This window comes from Balaenoptera acutorostrata, chromosome 10, assembly GCF_949987535.1.
Source record: "Balaenoptera acutorostrata chromosome 10, mBalAcu1.1, whole genome shotgun sequence".
In the NCBI taxonomy this organism is placed as follows: Eukaryota; Metazoa; Chordata; class Mammalia; order Artiodactyla; family Balaenopteridae; genus Balaenoptera; species Balaenoptera acutorostrata.
Window position 1 is genome coordinate 99,117,978 of NC_080073.1, and position 17,360 is coordinate 99,135,337.

Consider the following 17,360-nt stretch of genomic DNA (forward strand, 5'->3'; position numbering starts at 1 on the left):
TGAACCAAATGTTCTGTGCTTCACTGGGAAAAGACTGAGTTTTTTAAATTAGGCTCGTCAAACAGTGGGCATTTTTTGTTCCCTGGATAATAAGTGTTGGTGGGTTAATGGGTCATCTTCAAGAGAGAGGTCAGAAGGAAAAACTGCAGTGTTCAAAGCTGGAGCTAGAAATGCCAGCCATCAAAGAACACAGTACTTGGTGAACAGTGATGATGTATAGGGCGTGCACTGGCCAGCCCCATCTAAGAGGTCACAGCTAACCTTTATCCTCAGCAAAACCAGAGAAGGTCTCTGAATGTGGCTGACACTCAACTCTGTGAGGCCCTCGTGAGAAGCCGGCCAGGGAACCCCTGGTGCCTGAGCTACCAAGTTCCTTTTCACTGAGGGAGAATTGTATTCTGGCTCCTTGCAGACTGACATTGCAAGTACTTTGAACATTGAAAAGAACAAAAAAAGCAAACAGCCGCAAGAAAGGGGAGGGGAGGGAGGAGAGAAAGAGAGAGAGAGATATCAGCAGGGGTAGTTAGTAAAAAGGGGCCCGGAGACAGAAAACCTTTTGTTCTCCGAGTTTGTTTCATGTAGAGATTGTGAGGTGAACGGCTTTGAAATGAAATGGGTTTATGAAGGAGTTGCTAGGTCACAGGAAGCGCGACTGTCAGACTGCTTTCTGAATTCCATTTCTTTAAAATTTGGGTTAAGCTTAAAAAGAATTTATCTCCTTTTCCAGGGGTTTTGGGGGTGGGGGTGGAGTAAGGTTCGGGAAGGTTCCTGACTTTATTTTCCACCCTTTCTGACAATGTAAAAAGAAATGATCACATTACAAGTTCTTTGTCAGTTTTCAGGAGTTAAGGGTGGGCGGAGCGTCCGTATTACCTTGGCCCACTAGCCAATGGAGGGGCGGTATGCAAATGAGCTCCGTGCTCGGCCTGCCTCAATCAAAACAGTGAGCTCAGAGGCTCGGCGGGCGTAGCGGTGCCGGAGCTCCGCGCTGCGCTGACAACTGGCTGCAGCCGGGCCGTTCTCACTTTCATTTAGCCCAGCGCTCGATGGAGGGGCGGACACGCCAGTGCTTAATGCAGTCTAACTAGTGTAGGAAAACGCCTCAATTCACCGCTGCCGAGATGAAGTATAAGGTAAGAGAGTGCCTTTTACAGAAGGTCTCCGTGTGTGTGTGTGTGTGTGTGTCCGTGTGTCCTCTGCAGGACAGCTCCTCTGCAGGGACCCCTACTGTGCCCGATTGTGTTCTGTTCTGAGCTGGGTCTCAGTCACTGGGCTTGGCATACAAGCAGGCAGGCAGAGATCCAGCCTCTAAGACCCACGCCGGGAGCTCACAGCACACCCGGTCCACCTCCCCTGAAAGTCTGGCGGAGCTGCAGTAGCCACTGTAGATCAGAGGGTGTCTTAACTCCGAGCGGAGCGCGCCTTAGCTCAGCACTCCGCGCCCGGGCCTGGCCGCCACTGTCCCGGGAGACGTAGTAAGAGAGGAATCAGAACTGCTGAGCCTCTCAGCCTGGCTCTTCAAGCAGTTTTCAGCCTTTGCTTTAAAGCGTTTGCTTCGGGAAGCAGTTTGCCATATGTACTTTTAGTGGGAGAAGTTCAAAGCCCCAGGTACCCTTATACAGCTGATGATGGAGAATTTTGACATCCATAAATGACATTGGATTCAGAACCAATGAGTACTTGCCATTTCTTGAAAACACTTTCATTGGCGTTTGAATGGACTGAGGGTCTGAAGGCTCCAGCGAGCTTATCGTCCCTGAAACTCATAGTAGTGTCAGACACTCAGCAGCATATTTTCCCATGCATTTCGCACCTTTGTGTGTTTATTCTCGGCAAAAGGATTATAACTTATTTAGAATATCCCCTTTTGTCTAAGTTGCCCCCATCTAACCAGGCAAGCAGCTTCCAGAGGCCCTATTCAGAGCAGACTGCAAGGGATTGGATATAAATTTTGCTTGGAGGATGAATACGTGTGTTTTAGAATAGATACAGTCCCAGTGCGTTTAAACAAACATGCTGTTATTAAAACGCGTTTAGGCAAGGTGGTTATGCTTTGGGATTGGCAATTTGAATTACCTGTCTGACCTTCAAGATTGTGCTAGCTGAGAGCTACTTTGCTTTCTTTCCAAATTACCTAGGTTCTGGCTCATCCTTTTTTAATGTGAGGTTGTAAATACTCAGTTCTGGCTAATAGCCACTGGCTAACCTCAGTGATAAACCTGTTATTCAAAAGCTATAAATCTTGTTCAGTAGCTCTAAATCTAACTGTTGAAAGTCTCTATTGTGATGCATGAGTTATAGTTCTCCTTGGAAAGGTTAGAACTCTCTGAAGGCAGAGGTATCAGTTATCACTGTACTATCAGCTTTCCATTTTCTACCTCAATAGGAGAGATCAGGGGAATGGATAATCCTGAAGATTCTTAATATTTTTGACTTTAGGATGCACCCAGAAACAAATCCTTCTACCTGGCAGGAAAGCTCTCTTTCTTGAAATGGTTCACCCGTATTTCCACAGTTCCCTTATTTTGAACAGTGATAGGATATCATAATGTCCTATCACCAGATATTACTTAGCCTTCAGTGAATCTTTGCCCCTCTTCTGCCTATTGTGAATGCCTTTAGTTTCATAAAAACCAGCTTGAAGGGGAAAAAAAGAGAAAATACGTTCCTACATTTATTATTGGAAAGTATAAATGGCTGTTTTTAACGTTGAGTGCCGCAATCTGGGAAGTGACAAAAGTGACAAAGTCTAAAGTCACTTTTATTCAGTGACCTCATCATGTTTAGTTTTACTTTTGTGGAAAGAAAACATCATGGCAGCTGATGCTGTGAACTGTGGTTGCCATTCATGGGGAAAACCTGCCTCTCTGCCGGGTCTTACCAGTGTCGAACACCCTGCCAAGTGTTGTAAATGTATGATTTTTTATTAGCTTGTGCACATCTTCACCATCAAAACTACTGACTTCCCCAACTAACCAAATGACAGATTGACACCTTGTGGTGACTATAAAAGGAACCAATAGCTGAAGCAATCTACTTTCCCTTTCTTATAAAGCCTATTTTCTCTCAAGTTAATAATGGACTTTATTTCAGGAGAGGATTTTGTAATTTTAAGTAGAGGAGGTGGCACAAAGGTAGACGAGTGATAACAGTTCTTAAGACTCACCATGACAATACAGGATTCCATATTTAAATCTCCAATTAACTCCATGAGGTGGTGTTAATACTTTATACTCATTTTCAAATGTGGAAATTGTGTCAAAGAGAGGCTAAGTAATTTATCCAAAGCCACACAGCTAAAAAGTGGCAGACCTGGGATTTGAACCAAGGTGATCTGGCTCCAGAACTTGTGACTTTAAACCACTGTTAAAGAAAGAACTCTCTGTGACCTCCCTAAAATGTGCTGTGTGACTGGTGTTTTCTTCTCCCAGGAAGTTTAAGACTCTATGTCATCTACAGTATTCCTGCACATCAAGGTAACGATTATATAAAAGACCTTTCGTGCTTATTGAATAAATCATAAGAACTCAAAAAAAAGTACTCCCGCAGAATAGATTCTTTTTTTTTGTTTTTTAAGACAGTAACTCTACAAAGCAAAGTGAAATGCATGTTTGGTAGTGTTGTTTAATTCGAGCCACTTAGGTAGTAAAACCAGATAATTATTAGATTGTAAAATCCTGGAGTCAGGAATTACCTTTTAGACACTATATTGCTCTAAACACTATAAATTTAGCACAGTCAGACTTAAAAATGCTCACTGAGAGATTTATAATCCAGCCACTCTTAAGATTTTTTTTATATAAATTTATTTATTTATTATTTTTGGCTGCGTTGGGTCATTGTTGCTGTGCTCGGGCTTTCTCTAGTTGCGACGAGGTGGGGGCTACTCTTCGTTACGGTGCGCGGGCTTCTCATTGCAGTGGCTTCTCTTGTTGCTGAGCACGGGCTCTAGGCACACAGGCTTCAGTAGTTGTGGCGCACGGGCTTAGTTGCTCCACGGCATGTGGGATCTTCCCGGACCAGGGCTCGAACCCGTGTCCCCTGCATTGGCAGGCAGATTCTTAACCACTGAGCCACCAGGGAAATCTCTAAGATTTTTTTTTTTAACCAGATTATCTGGTTTGGCTACTTCAGGGACCATAACTAGAGAACAACCAAGGCTCCACTCATTTTGAGCTTTTACACGCAGCTCCAGCTCAGCCGGCTTATACTTACGGTAATCTTGAGCACTGTGGAATGCAAGCTATTACTCTGGTGAATTTTTTTTGGTTAGCCTATATCTAGTCTATTTTGATTGCACTGTATGTATTTCTATTTGTTCACAGAAAGGGTGCAGTCACTCTCATATGCACATCAAGTTCCATTTCTTTTTAAAGGATTCCGTCTGAGGTTCTCTGACAGTAAATTGCGGGGGACTTCATTTATCAAGAATTTTCCCCAAGCTCCTCAGAACATACACAGCATGTTCTGGCTACTGGGGTTGGGGGCTATGCCTCGGTGGCCGTGGCTTGCTCGGGGAAGGCTTCCCTCCTGAGGGTCTGGGGGTGGGTTATCGCTGCTGTCTGCCAGGAGGGTAATTGGAGGGTGGGTGCACGGCTGTGTTTGAGCAGAGGCCCGAGGCCCCACCCACTCTGTGCAGTCCCAGGCCTGGTCAGTGCCCCACGGGCCCCGCCTGTTTGATCTCTAATAGCTGAGCAGCTTCTGTGGCTAGGCCAAATTTCTGTACCTCGTGTGCCTACATTAAAATGCTAAATTACTTATCTAGTCTGCCATTCAGCAAACTCATTCATGAATGTTCCGATTGAACATTAGAGGAGGTAGAGCTTAGAACACAAGTAAGAAAACTGCATTCTGAAATTCAGATTCGTGAGTCGTGAATGAACATGGTAAAGTAGGTTAGGGAAACCAGAAAGTGTGTACTATGAAAAGCTTTCTAGGGGACTTGGAAAATATTTTTATTTTCTCAAGGTGGCTTGAGAACATGTGATCGAGTGTCTTTGATTTAGTCGGCATGGTCATTTATAATCTATATAATTTCTGATTCTTTCCTGGCTTCAACATTTTGGTTTTAAATTTTTTATTCTCTTCTAAATGATGTGTTGCACACCCTCCAAATGAGAGACTCCTGCCCCCTGCCTCCTTTTTAAATCTTATGTGAGATCTATGCATTTAAAAGCACCAAAAGATGCTTTGAAAAAATTATTTGGTTACGTATTTATTTCTTAACTGAGCAAACCCATTTTCAGAGCTAAACGATTTACCTATACAGAGATCAGAGTCTTTGTAGAGCTGAAGATGTTCTGAGAACACCGATCTAGCAGGTTGCACAGTAACGAAGATTCCTTCAGCATCCTTTCCTTGCTGGAATATACATCAGTCCTCTTCTGAGAATTCATCAGTGGCTTCTACTCTGTGCCCCCCACTTCTAAAAAAACTTCCTCTCCACTTTTCAAGCCTCTTTGCCAATTCCGTCCCCTTTCATGCCCTTATGACCTCATCATCTCTCATTTTTTTCATTCAGGCATTCTTTATGCTTCTCTAATACCGACTTCTGTAGGGCTTGCCTCCCCACCTACACAGACGTGACACACTTAAAGCACATTCTGTACCCCCTACCTCCCTCCTCTCTTTGGACTCTGCTATGGGAAATCTTGGTCCCTTGCTGCTCCCGTTCATTTGCCCCTGTCTCTTTGTGCCTACGTGACTTGGTTCGTCTGTCACTTCCCACGAGTCAAGCCTCCTCATCCATCCACAGTATAAAAGAATCAGAAGCCTAAACCTTTGTCTCCCTGACTGTCCTATAATCCCTACAATAGGCTTTCTGTTTCTCACCTCTGCCCTACTCTGTTAGCACTACCTTACTCATTAACCTCTTTCAATCAAATCACTATCTAAATGATACCTGGAACTCACATAGGTTGCCCACTGGGGCTGTCCAGTTTTAGGTAAGCCCCACTGAATACGAGAGACTCACCCTCTATTTGTATGTAGAAGCCAATTGACAGACGAGTCCCTTGAATAAAAAGTATGATCCAGGATCTGTTGTGGCCTTGGGGGTGGGAGGCGGAGGTAGGGACTTGGTCTTCTGTGTTCTTGCAGTAGAGACAAGATAGAATATGAGGTTTGGGGAAAGGCATTTCTGTTTCCTGTGACTTGATGCTCTGTAACCTTGAGCAAGTTAAGCTCTCTGAGCCTCAGTTTTCTTATCTGTAAAATAGGGATAATAACTGCCTCATAGGATTGTTCTAAAGCCTAAGCAAGACATTTTCCATGGTAAGGTATTTACCATGGCTCCTGCATAATGGAAGTAGACAATGCTAGTCGGCCCCAGCTCTCCTTATATAAGTAGGTGCCCAATAGATGTTGAAAGGATAGTGTGGACTCAAGACTTGGTGACAGGATTATGTCAAAACCCCAGTCACTAGGTTAAGATAATCGAGTATTATTGAATATTCCATGGGCCTGGAGATGTCTTGCAGAAATGCAGATGGAAGACATAGGGATTTACCAGTACACCTCTGTCCCCACTTGCTAATATTTTAATGACTTGGTGTCTTCATTGTTATTAATAAGATTTGATATTCCTGAAATTATAGGACCTTGCTCACAGTAGGTACTCAACAAACATTGAATTGAATGTTGAATTACATATAATACTTACACAAATAGCCGTTAAAAGAGTCTCGCTGTATGGCATAGTGGATTTTGTTTCAAATCCCACTTTTGTTACTTCCTAACAGTATAATTTTAGGCAAGCTACTTCAGGTCCCCATTTCCTCATTTATAAAATGGCAGTAATAGTATCTGTCTCATCAGATAGTTGTAAGGATATAATATATGAAAATCATCTGTTTCTAGTACATAATAGGCATTTTTAAATGGCAGGTATTATATGATGCACCATAAGATACATATAATATATATACTCAGATATATCGGTGCAGAAGCATTATATACATAAAAGTGTAAGAGGAAACCTTTGCTGCAATTGTTTATCCACAACAAAAATAGTACCGAGGGAAAGAGAAAGTCATGACTGTAAAAAATCAAAGGTGACATGCCCAGGAGGTGAGTGGGGCTCAGGGAAGCCATATCCCTAGCCTACTGCCATCAGTTAAGAGTGATGGAGATGTAAAGTAAGAGGTGTTGGTGATATATTTTTAGATCATTTTAGGGTTAGAAAGAAACTTAAACAAATTGGTTTGAAATCCCAGCCCCTGGGACCATGGAATTACTCTGCAGTAACATATAGACTTAATTACCAAGCCTCCTTGCCAAGATAAACAAAACGGGGCCACTGGGAAGAAATCCTCTATTTCCAACTTAAAATGAAGAGAATAGCTACCAGTTACCTAGGCAATGGATGACTGCAAAGAGTATGGGCATGGAAAAGGGACGAAAAAAACACAAAAAAAAACCCTGTTTATACTTTGTCAGCAACACCCCCTCCGTCTTATTTACTTTGAACATTCCAATCATCCCCCTGAGGGAATTCTTACTAGTTAATGAGGACTCCGCAGGCCTGGGGAACATTACAGCTTAGCTGCAAAAGACTGTCTTCCTGAGGAATCTTCATTTTAAGATAAATGCCTTATTGGTGACCTTTTCCACCCTCCACTGGAAAGAGTGATTCAGAAGGTAGACAGTGTGATCTAGGTGGATTGAGGCATGTGTTTGAGGAAGATGGAACAGGCACTCCAGAAAATACGAGTAGTGATGGTGTGTGACCGTGATTTTTCAGGGTTGAGATGGAGGGTGGGACAGCTGATCATGGAGATAATGAAATTGCCAGTGGAATGTTTTCAAATACATATACTTGGGCCTCATCATGGACTACTAGATACAGGTTTATTCTTTTAAAAAAAAAAAGGCTAGTCCCTTTCCCTCAGCCTCTTCCCCAATTAGTTTAGCACATTAATTGTGCTAAATGGTATTTAGGTAGGTGGTGCATGAGCCTTATTCAAAGGCTGTCATTCATATGGAGGCATCTTATCTCTTTGCAGATCTTGGTGTGTATGTTGAAAAGGAGAATTCCTCCTGGTAGTTCTAATATGTCAAGGTAATAGTTATAAGATGTTACCAAAAATGTTCCTTATGTGGAATGTTGATGTTTATGATTACCAGAAATAAAGACTGATCAACCATGAATATGTAAAAGTGCAAGCACTGCACAAAAACGTTTGATAGCTCATTTTGAATTTAATTCCTTTCTTTACTCTTTGTGTGTGGGCAGGGTGGGGGTGTGTGTGGGAGGGTGTTATTTGTGAAACTCAGTAGAAAGTTGCAACCACCAAAAGGCATAAATGGTTATGATTTGAACCACATCTTTCTATTTAATTAAAGCAATATTTATTTAGACAGTATGATATGTCATTAATATTTTTCCTAATTTATGTTAGTTATGCTGTCTCTTGTATGAATTAGCCTTAATCTCATTGATTTGTGGTAGTCAGTTTGTTGCCCTTAATTTAGCACCTCACTCCCACAGAAGATGGGGCTGACTCAGGACTCAGCCTTCTCTGTCCCCAGGCTCTGTGCTCTACTGAAAGACTGAGCTGGGATTCCAACCCCAGCCCCCAGTAACCATAACAAGCAACGCCAGTCACTGGGAAGTCAGGAAAGTGGACTTGTAGACACTCCAGCCTTCTAACAGGACATGTCAGTGATCTGTCCATGAGTTTGTTGTTACTGTTTTTTGTTTGTTGTCATTAATCATCCATGGTATGACTTAGAGTTAGCAGGAAATGGCTTGAATGGACCAGCAGTGCTGCAGAGCCATCACAACAGCATTGGTAGAGCAAAATTTTGAAGTCTTTTTTCCCTTGAGTGCTCCTCTGGGTTAGAACTTGCATGTTATTCTCTGATTCTCCAATCTTTTCCACTCAGAGCTAAGTTCCATGAGCATCCCCTTAAATGGCGGGGAGGGTAAAGGAAGGGGGTGATGGGAACACAGTCAGCCCAATGGCATTCACCGTGAAGCTGGACTGCTCGACAGTCTCACAGAGGCCAGGATGCCCTTGGAATAGATCTCGTTTCCTTATAAAGATCGTGTTGTCAATGAGAGAACAGTCCATTGACTAAACCTAAGATTCTTATCAGTACTTACCTTTTTTTCTCCCAAATCCTAAATTCAGCCAAGGCAGATCCATTAGCAAGATATATACTTGGATGCCTATCTTTTATTTTTAGTTTAAAATATATATCATTTCTGTAGGTATGTATCCATGTTTCACAGACCCAAAAATGGGACAGATGGTCTGACAATGGGAAGGATATTTGAAACGGGGACCGTCTTGGAAAGTTTAGGAACACATGGTCGTTCTAGACAGTCAACATGAGCTGCTTCAGAGATCAATCAGCCGTCAAAGGCATTATTATCCCTTTTGCCTTATGCCAGCCTTTTATCTAACTTGTTTTCAGCTTCTTGTCAGGAAATTATCTAAAAGGCTTTTTTAAAGTGGATTCCGGCAAATTTTTTATATTTACCTGTAGAAAATATTTACGACATGACATTTGCTTGTAAATAATGAGGCAGTCCTTTTCTTTCTCCTTGCAGGAGTAGGAATCTTTAGCAATGAAGGAAAGCCCATTTTGAAATAGGGACTGTGCAGAGAACAGCTGAGGGCGCTAGGCAGCGAGGGGGGATTGTGTTTCAATTGCTGCTGTTGAAACCTGGCAGGATAGCTCCGTGCCTCACAGCCTGCAGCGTCTGTATCAAGCCTCCTACCTCCCTTATTAAGGTCTTAATTACAGATGCAGCTTACTTCATTGCTGGAGGGAAAGAATTTAGATTCTCTGAACTGTGTCTGTTTTTTGGTGTGGCAGGTGTAATCATGATGAGATCATTTCTGGTTTGTTTTCTTTCCCCGGAGGAATTTTTTTTTTTGAGGGGGAGGAGTACAGTTCTTAAGACGCAACTTCATGAGCTCATAATAGTGCAGTAATCATAACTGTGCTTTGATTTTACAGAGACCCTTTCTTCCCCATTTTGCAAATGGGGAAACAGAGGCGTAAAAGGCAGTGCTTTCATTGTCATTAGTCTTACAAGATGAGGACCAAGATTAGACTCTATTAATTTAACAGTGTCATGTCCATCCCTCTATCTGGGGTTTCTCCACCTCAGCACTATTGACATTTAGGACTGGATAATTCTTGGTAGTGGGGACTGTCCCTTGCATTGCAGGATGTTTATCAGCGTCCCTGGCCTCTACCCACTAGATGCCAGTAACACACACACACACACAGTGTGACAACCATAAATGTCTCTGAACATTGCCAAATATCACCTGGGGGGACAAAATCCCCCCTAGTGAAGAATCACTGGTATAATCTCCCCTACTTCCTTCTGCTTAAAAATAATTACCTTACTGGTTTTATGTAATAGAAGCACAAAAATACAATCATTAAGCTGCTTGCCATAATTTTATCATGACCGAGGTTGGGCTTAATGTTAACAGTTCCTAACCAAACGGAAGCTTCCTCTTCTACGCTTAGCACGAATTTGTTCAAGTGAATACCACAAAATACTAAGAAGCATAGTGTCTCATTAGGTCACGTGTAAACCATCAGACCATTGCGAAGGCAACCTGAATTCTCTGAAGTCTTCCTTTGGCTTTATTTTCCTAATAGTCCTCCTATTTTATATAAAATATATAAATATATAAAATAGCTTTCTTCAGGGCCCAGTTCTAAATGCATGTTCCATTAATAATGGGCCTTGAAGAAAACTCTTTTATTCTCATAAACTGCTGTAGCATATGTACCTGTAGGAGCTTGTCTATATCCCCAGCCACTAAACAATTTCATCAGTTTCATTTTGAGGTTTTCTTCTCCTCCATTTGCTTCTGCCATCTTTCCTCTCTCTTCTAGCTGAGAAGCTGCAGCTTCTAAAAATTCTTTCTTGGGACTTCCCTGGTGGTGCAGTGGATAGGACTCCACGCTCCCAATGCAGGGGGCCTGGGTTCGATCCCTGGTCAGGGAACTAGATCCCACATGCATGCCACAGCTAAGAGTTCGCATGCTGCAACTAAGACCCGGCGCAACCAAATAAATAAATAAATATTAAAAATTCTTTCTTGAGGCAACTCTGCAACTGCAGTGCTGACAGTATATGATTGTACACACCCTCTCAGCCAAGTGTGCGAATCCATTTTTTAAAACTCTTTGAGGACCTCACAAGTTAAGTAGGATAATAGCAATCAGGCACCGAACCTAGTTGAGGGGTCATCTAAAAGAGTTCCAGTGAGGGGTGACGTCCAAGTTACATCAGCTGGGTTCTGGCTGGGAGGCAGATGAGGGTTGCTAGTATGTGTACATATTGGCATTCGTGGGTTTAGATATAACTTCATACCTTGGGGGTTGCATACCTTGATGTAGAAAGATAAGATACATGGGAATGTAAAAATAGGAAGATCTTTCCCTTCTTTCAGATACTTTATTAGATGTTAGAACTTGTGTGTTTTGACTATTGAGAAATAATACAGTTTTTGGAATATACTGTAATATTTGTGGGCTAGAGTCTCCTACTCCTTTATAACTTAATTCTCATTTCACTGCCCCAAGTACCTGGATGTTAGAGGGATTTGTCTAGACAGGCAAATAGAAGTGATTTGATGCTAATACTGTAATGTTGGCTGAAATCCAGATGGTTGTTTCACCATTAATAAACCTATCTTCTGGGTGAGTGGGTGTCAGGCCTTCATCATTATAAGGCGCCTGTCAGACTTATCTAGGGACAGACCCTGAAAAGCGTTTGTGCCTGCCCCGTGTGTTTGATCCTTTGCCAATACACTATGCTTAAATCTATCAAAACCAGGCAACCTGGGACAAATGCTTATAAATTCTGAGGCTTAATAGCAGCATTACTAAATTCTAAGATGGAGAAGGTTCTCAGGAAGCATACCCTAGTCCAGTGGAAAAAAAAATCCTAGATTAAGAAGGGAACCAGATGCTAGTTCTGGCTCTGCTGCTGATGTAATAAGAGACCCTCTGGGCTGTAGAACAAGAAGACTGGGTGAGAGTGATCCCTGGGATCCCTTCGTAGTCTAATATTCTAGCCTAGTCGGTCTGGTCAAGCCATGGGTGACTTCTGGTTCTAAGTATCCACAGAAACCTAGGTGTTCTCCCACCTGCTTTCAGACCCTCAGGAGTTACTCAAGAAAACCCCAAAGACCACAGAAGAGTGGAGAATTGATTTCTTAAAGACATATGTATTATTTATGATCATCAGAGTTGTGAGGAAAAACTAATTTATTTTTCTCACATACTATTAGCAATCAAATCCATCCTCCGCAAACGGCCACGAAGCAATAGAAGTTGGCTGTGAGGTCACACATACGTGTGTACATGCACATAAAGAGGATGCCATGGCTAATGTTCACAGAGCTGGACCATCTTAGAGGATGTGAGGACTTGGGGCAAAGTAAATGACATGAATATTTAGAGAGAGTCCAAGATACTCATGTAAGCTTTATAACCACCATAGGGGTTTAGAAGCACTTTCCAGAAAATGAAGATCATTGGCTGAAATGTGGTCCAGGTGCTAAAGGGCCCTTTGGTGGCACGTGTTGGACACACCTCCCCAGGGGTCAGGAAGTATGCCTGGGAACCTCCCAGGAAGTCACACTGCCTTTCTGTGGCTGGTTCAGATCACATAATGAAAAGTGTGTCAGATTGCAATGGACAAATATTGCTGAGAAAAAACTTGGATGTGCTCTGCATCATATCTTCTAACTCCTAAACCTAAAAGCCTAGTGTCTACTACTTAACAATCTCCAGAGGATTCAGCTCTTAAAAAAATTCACCATTCCAGATATCCAGTGTAAACCAAGTATTCCAAGAATCAAAATCCAGACACTTGTAGATATCCGTGTTTTCTGACTATGGCTGTGTCCTTCTCTGGGGAAATCCCGCATCCCCCTGTATCCTAAAGATGAGGGTAGGAGGAAGCCAAAGGGGTTGGATGGCCCTCAGACGGAAGCTGATTTTATTTTAATTGAAGTAGATTTGATTTGCAATATTGTGTTAGTTTCAGACGTACAGCAAAGTGATTCGGTCATACATATATATATGTATATATCTATATTCTTTTTTTTTATTCTTTTCCATTATAGTTTATTACAAGACACTATATTCAAAATCTTGTAATAAACTATAATGGAAAAGACCTAAGCTGATTTTTGTCGGCAGACAAATGTAAAAACACAGGCTCATTTCTTTCTCTTCCCCAGTGTGTCCTGAGACTGACCCTGCTGACGCTCATCCCTCAGCCACTTCCTTTGGGACCGATTTTCTTGACAATGGCCATTTCCTTCTTTACTGTGTGTGTGTCCGTGTGTGTCCCTGCCAGAGTCCAGGGCTAAAGTTTGGGGGGTTGGGTACAGGAAAGCCACATTGTTGAGAATGTGGCAGCCCTGAGGCTTGGCAGGAGCTCCTGCATGATAAATATAGAATGAAGTAAAATAATAAGAGGAAGCTGGGCCATTGATGATGCTATCAGTCCGGTGGGGGAGGGGGGGGTGACACACCAGACATTGTGTCTCATTTTTCTTCAAACAGCAGCATGAATGGTCATGGAAATTATGTCACACACCTCTCTGTATTTGGAATAGCAGATAGTTTCCCTGGCAATAGGAGTAATAAGCTTTCTTGACATTTTGATAGTAGTGGGGGAAAAAAAAAAGGGCAGGGAAGAGCAGGGTGGTGTGGAAATGATCATGTGACCTGGAGCTCTCTTTACTTGCTGTAATACTGCACAGCATTTTCTTCCCAGTCCTTGGGCATAGCCTGGGAACCAGGAACTGCAGAACCCAAACGTTCTGGCAAAGCATGAATGGTGCTCGGTCATCTACCGCCAGATGTAGGTTGCTACACGAAAGGGAGAAAAGGCTCTTACAGAGACCATTGTATTTAATCAGACGGGGATGGCTGGCTCCTCTTGGCCTTCCTGTTTGCTCAGTGGTTGTGGCACTAGATGCAGCTCCCCATCTACGTCATCATCCTGTTTTAACAGGGAGGGACGGGCCCTTTCCTGCTCGCCGTCTCCCACGTTCTCTGGCCGTGAGGCTTAGGTGACTTGGACATGCCATTTATCTTTCTGGTTCTGTTAGTTGATCTTCCCATGTCCATTTGAAAATTTCAACCGAATATCTTGCTGACATCTCTAGAAAACCATTTCACCCTCTCTGTAGAGAACCAGGAAATCAGAGTCCAGAATCCATTTCAATTTAGCAAATACTTAATGAGTGTGTATTTTGTTTCACACACTGGTTCTGAAAATGCCAAAGAAAGAACAGCTTCCCTGAACTTAAGGAGTTCCCAGTCTTGAATGGGACGGTACAAGTCGTACTATAAGAAATACTATCACAGAGAACTAGAAAGGAAAACAATGAGATAGATTTTGGGAAGAGAACTCTTCTGGTGATGTGGAAGATGAGTTTGGAGGTGGGAAGAGGCTGAACGCAGGAAAACCAGTTGGGTAGCAATTGTCATACCTTCCCCCCGACCCCCCAAAAAAATTTGCTGAGGACCTGAGCGAGGAGTGGCTGTGAGGAAGAAAAGCCAGGTCCCAGCTGACCAAGGTTCAGGTTGTGAAGTGACTCAGCAAACCTCTGAGGCTCTGATCTTGGGCGACCTTATGCGTGCTGTTAACTGAGAGAGATCAGGAGAAAGGGGTTTTGCACTTGTTGAGTGAGAGGTGAAGATGATACTCATTAGACAACTGGAAATATGGGACTGGAGAGCAGAGGAAATATCGAGGCTGGAGCTGTGGATCTGAGTGTTACCTGCGTGTTTAGATGCCATCGGCATGGATGAGATGTCCTGTAGAGAGCAAACTCAGAGAGACGAGAGATCCCTTTGGAACATGACCACTATAGGGACAAGAAAAGAAATTAGTCTGTGAAGGAGGAGGAAGATGAGCGGTCATGAGAACAAGGGAAGAGGGAGGACCGGACGTGGAATCATGGAAGCCGAGGACAGTTTCTTCTCAAAGCTCGGGGTGGGGTCAATGCTAGAGGCTGCTACAATTAGGATCCCTCAAATAGGATTTGCGACTCTAAATGCAGATTTCCCATCCTAATTAGAACCACAGCTTTTGTAGCACATGCCTCTGACTTTATTCAGTACCGTCCTAATTCTGGAGCTGGAGACAAGAGGCCCGTGTTCTTAGCTCTGTGACCTTCTAGCCAGCTGACTTGGCAAATCATTAACTTCTTGGGCCTCATTTTTCTCATTTGTAAAGTGAACGAGTTGAACTGTAATTGTTTGAAGTGCCTCTGGCTTTCAAGTTCTATGACCCAACTGTTTTGGTGCTTTGCCAAGCTCTAGCTGCATTTCTAACTGCCAGCCTCTGGAGGCTCACCATCCAGCTGGATATAGAATTACATAGCTCTCTTATCTTTCCTTGACGTGTTTCTGTGTTGACCTTTCCTGCCCTGGAGATAAATATCCCAGGGAGGGTGGGAGAAGGAGTAGGTCTTGAATAGACAAACTGCCTCTCCTGGGTTTTCGTAAGATGTTCAGATAATCACCTTCTGACTTTGTGGCCTTAAGGAATCACAACTCTGCCCTGAAGGAAAGGGTCCCTCCACCTAGTCCTAGCCAGAGAAATTAACTCTTGATCTGCCTGTGCACTTTTGAATGAGACGGTTTGTGTTCTGGTTGAAGTTAATTTTGCTGTTAGCTCCTTACTAAGCTCTTGCCTCAACACACCAAGTATTTTCAAAAGCCAAGCTCTTTACCCGTGTTATTCCGTACTTTCTGATGGATTGTACTCTTCTGGAATCTAATGAGATTTATCCATAATTTGTCCAGTAATAATAATAATAATATAATATTAATAATGTTATAATGATATAATATTAATAATATTGTGATAATATTAATATAATGATATAGCATTAAAATTAATATAATTAATTATATATAATTATAATGATATAATGCTATATCATTATAATTAATATAATTAATTATATAATAATACTAATATTATTATATATTATATTAATATAATTAATTATATAATAATACCGATATTATTATATATTATATTAATATAATTGCTGATTATATTAATATATATAATATTATTTATTACATTAGTAATTTATTATTATTATTATTATTTTGTCTCAATGTCTCTTGAATGCAACCAGTAGTTTCATTATTGTTGTTTATAGGCAAATACTCAACAAGAGGTTGCAGTGAACAGAACTCATTATTAATTCAGAGAAGTACTGCTTCAAGATACAGTTCTCCTGAAGTGCAATTGTGAGCAAGAGAAATATCAGATGTGTATAAAAATATATATAATAACAACATTAGAATAGGACCAGCCTTTGATTGAGAACTGTGGAGGTAATCTGCTAGGGAGCTTAAGATCAAAGCGCCATCAGCACATTAAATAAATAGTCATATCTTCCCAAGTCACCCGCGATATTAAAGTACTTGACTTGAATTAACTCCCTGAATCCTCAGTGCAAACCCATTGCATAGGTATGCTTTCCTCATTTTACAGATGAGGACGTTAAGGTGCCAAGGGGAGAAGTAAACTGCCCACGTCACACAGCCAGGACCCCAAACCCCAGGAACTGAGTTATTCCATAGACATGACAAAAAGAATTGTCACCTTCAGAGCTTTACTGTAAAATGGAATGGAGCCCAGTTAGGAGGACATTGTGTAGCAGAGCTAAGGTGGCTTAGAGTTCTGGAAAGAGAACTGAGCCAAGAGACCACAGTTCTCTTCCCATCTCTGACTCCACCAGTGTGGCCTTGGGCAGATGATAAACCGCCCCCCCACCCCAGATCTGTTTCCTCATCTGTAAAACAGGGAGGTCAGGCCCAGGTGTTCTCTGAAGGTCTCAGGATCCGTAACCTCCTGTGCGGGAGAGTGGCTGGCTGTAGACATTGGCTCCCGGTAGCTGGCACAGATGTTAAATAACTTATTCCCATTCACCCGAGGCTGAGAATAACTCTCAGCATGTGAGGTGTCAAGCTGGCACTGGGTGCTTCCACTAGCAGCCATGCCAAGCTCTCTGAATCCCAGTCTCTGGGAGTGGTGGGGAGGACAGCTAGTCAGAAATCACCTTGTGATCGTCTTGTGCATCCACAAGAGGCTCTCCAGGTTTTCCTGGAGGAGCAGCTCTGGAGGCCCGTCTAGAAACAGTGTGCTGCTTAGCTGGTGGTGGGAAGGTCACTGGGACAGGAGATAAAGAACATCCAGAACAGCCTTCGTACAGGGATTTCTATCCGCCTCGAGTCGGGCATGGTCTGGGGTTCTACTTCAGTGCTTGATGGAGCTCCGTGGATGTGACCCAGCTCCGAATGCCTGGAGTTCATGTATGCTGATGAGGTCTGTG

At 42.5% G+C, this 17,360-nt stretch overlaps 1 protein-coding gene across 1 annotated transcript in view; it reads left to right on the forward strand.

Moving 5' to 3' along the window:
• Positions 1-964: 964 nt before the first annotated feature.
• Positions 965-17,360, forward strand: part of NEDD9 (neural precursor cell expressed, developmentally down-regulated 9) — a 45,940-nt gene continuing 29,544 nt past the window's right edge. The window contains exon 1 of the mRNA XM_007173945.2: positions 965-1,133. Coding sequence (XP_007174007.2) covers positions 1,122-1,133 — 12 coding nt within the window. The 5' untranslated portion in view covers positions 965-1,121. The remainder of the gene's footprint in view (positions 1,134-17,360) is intronic.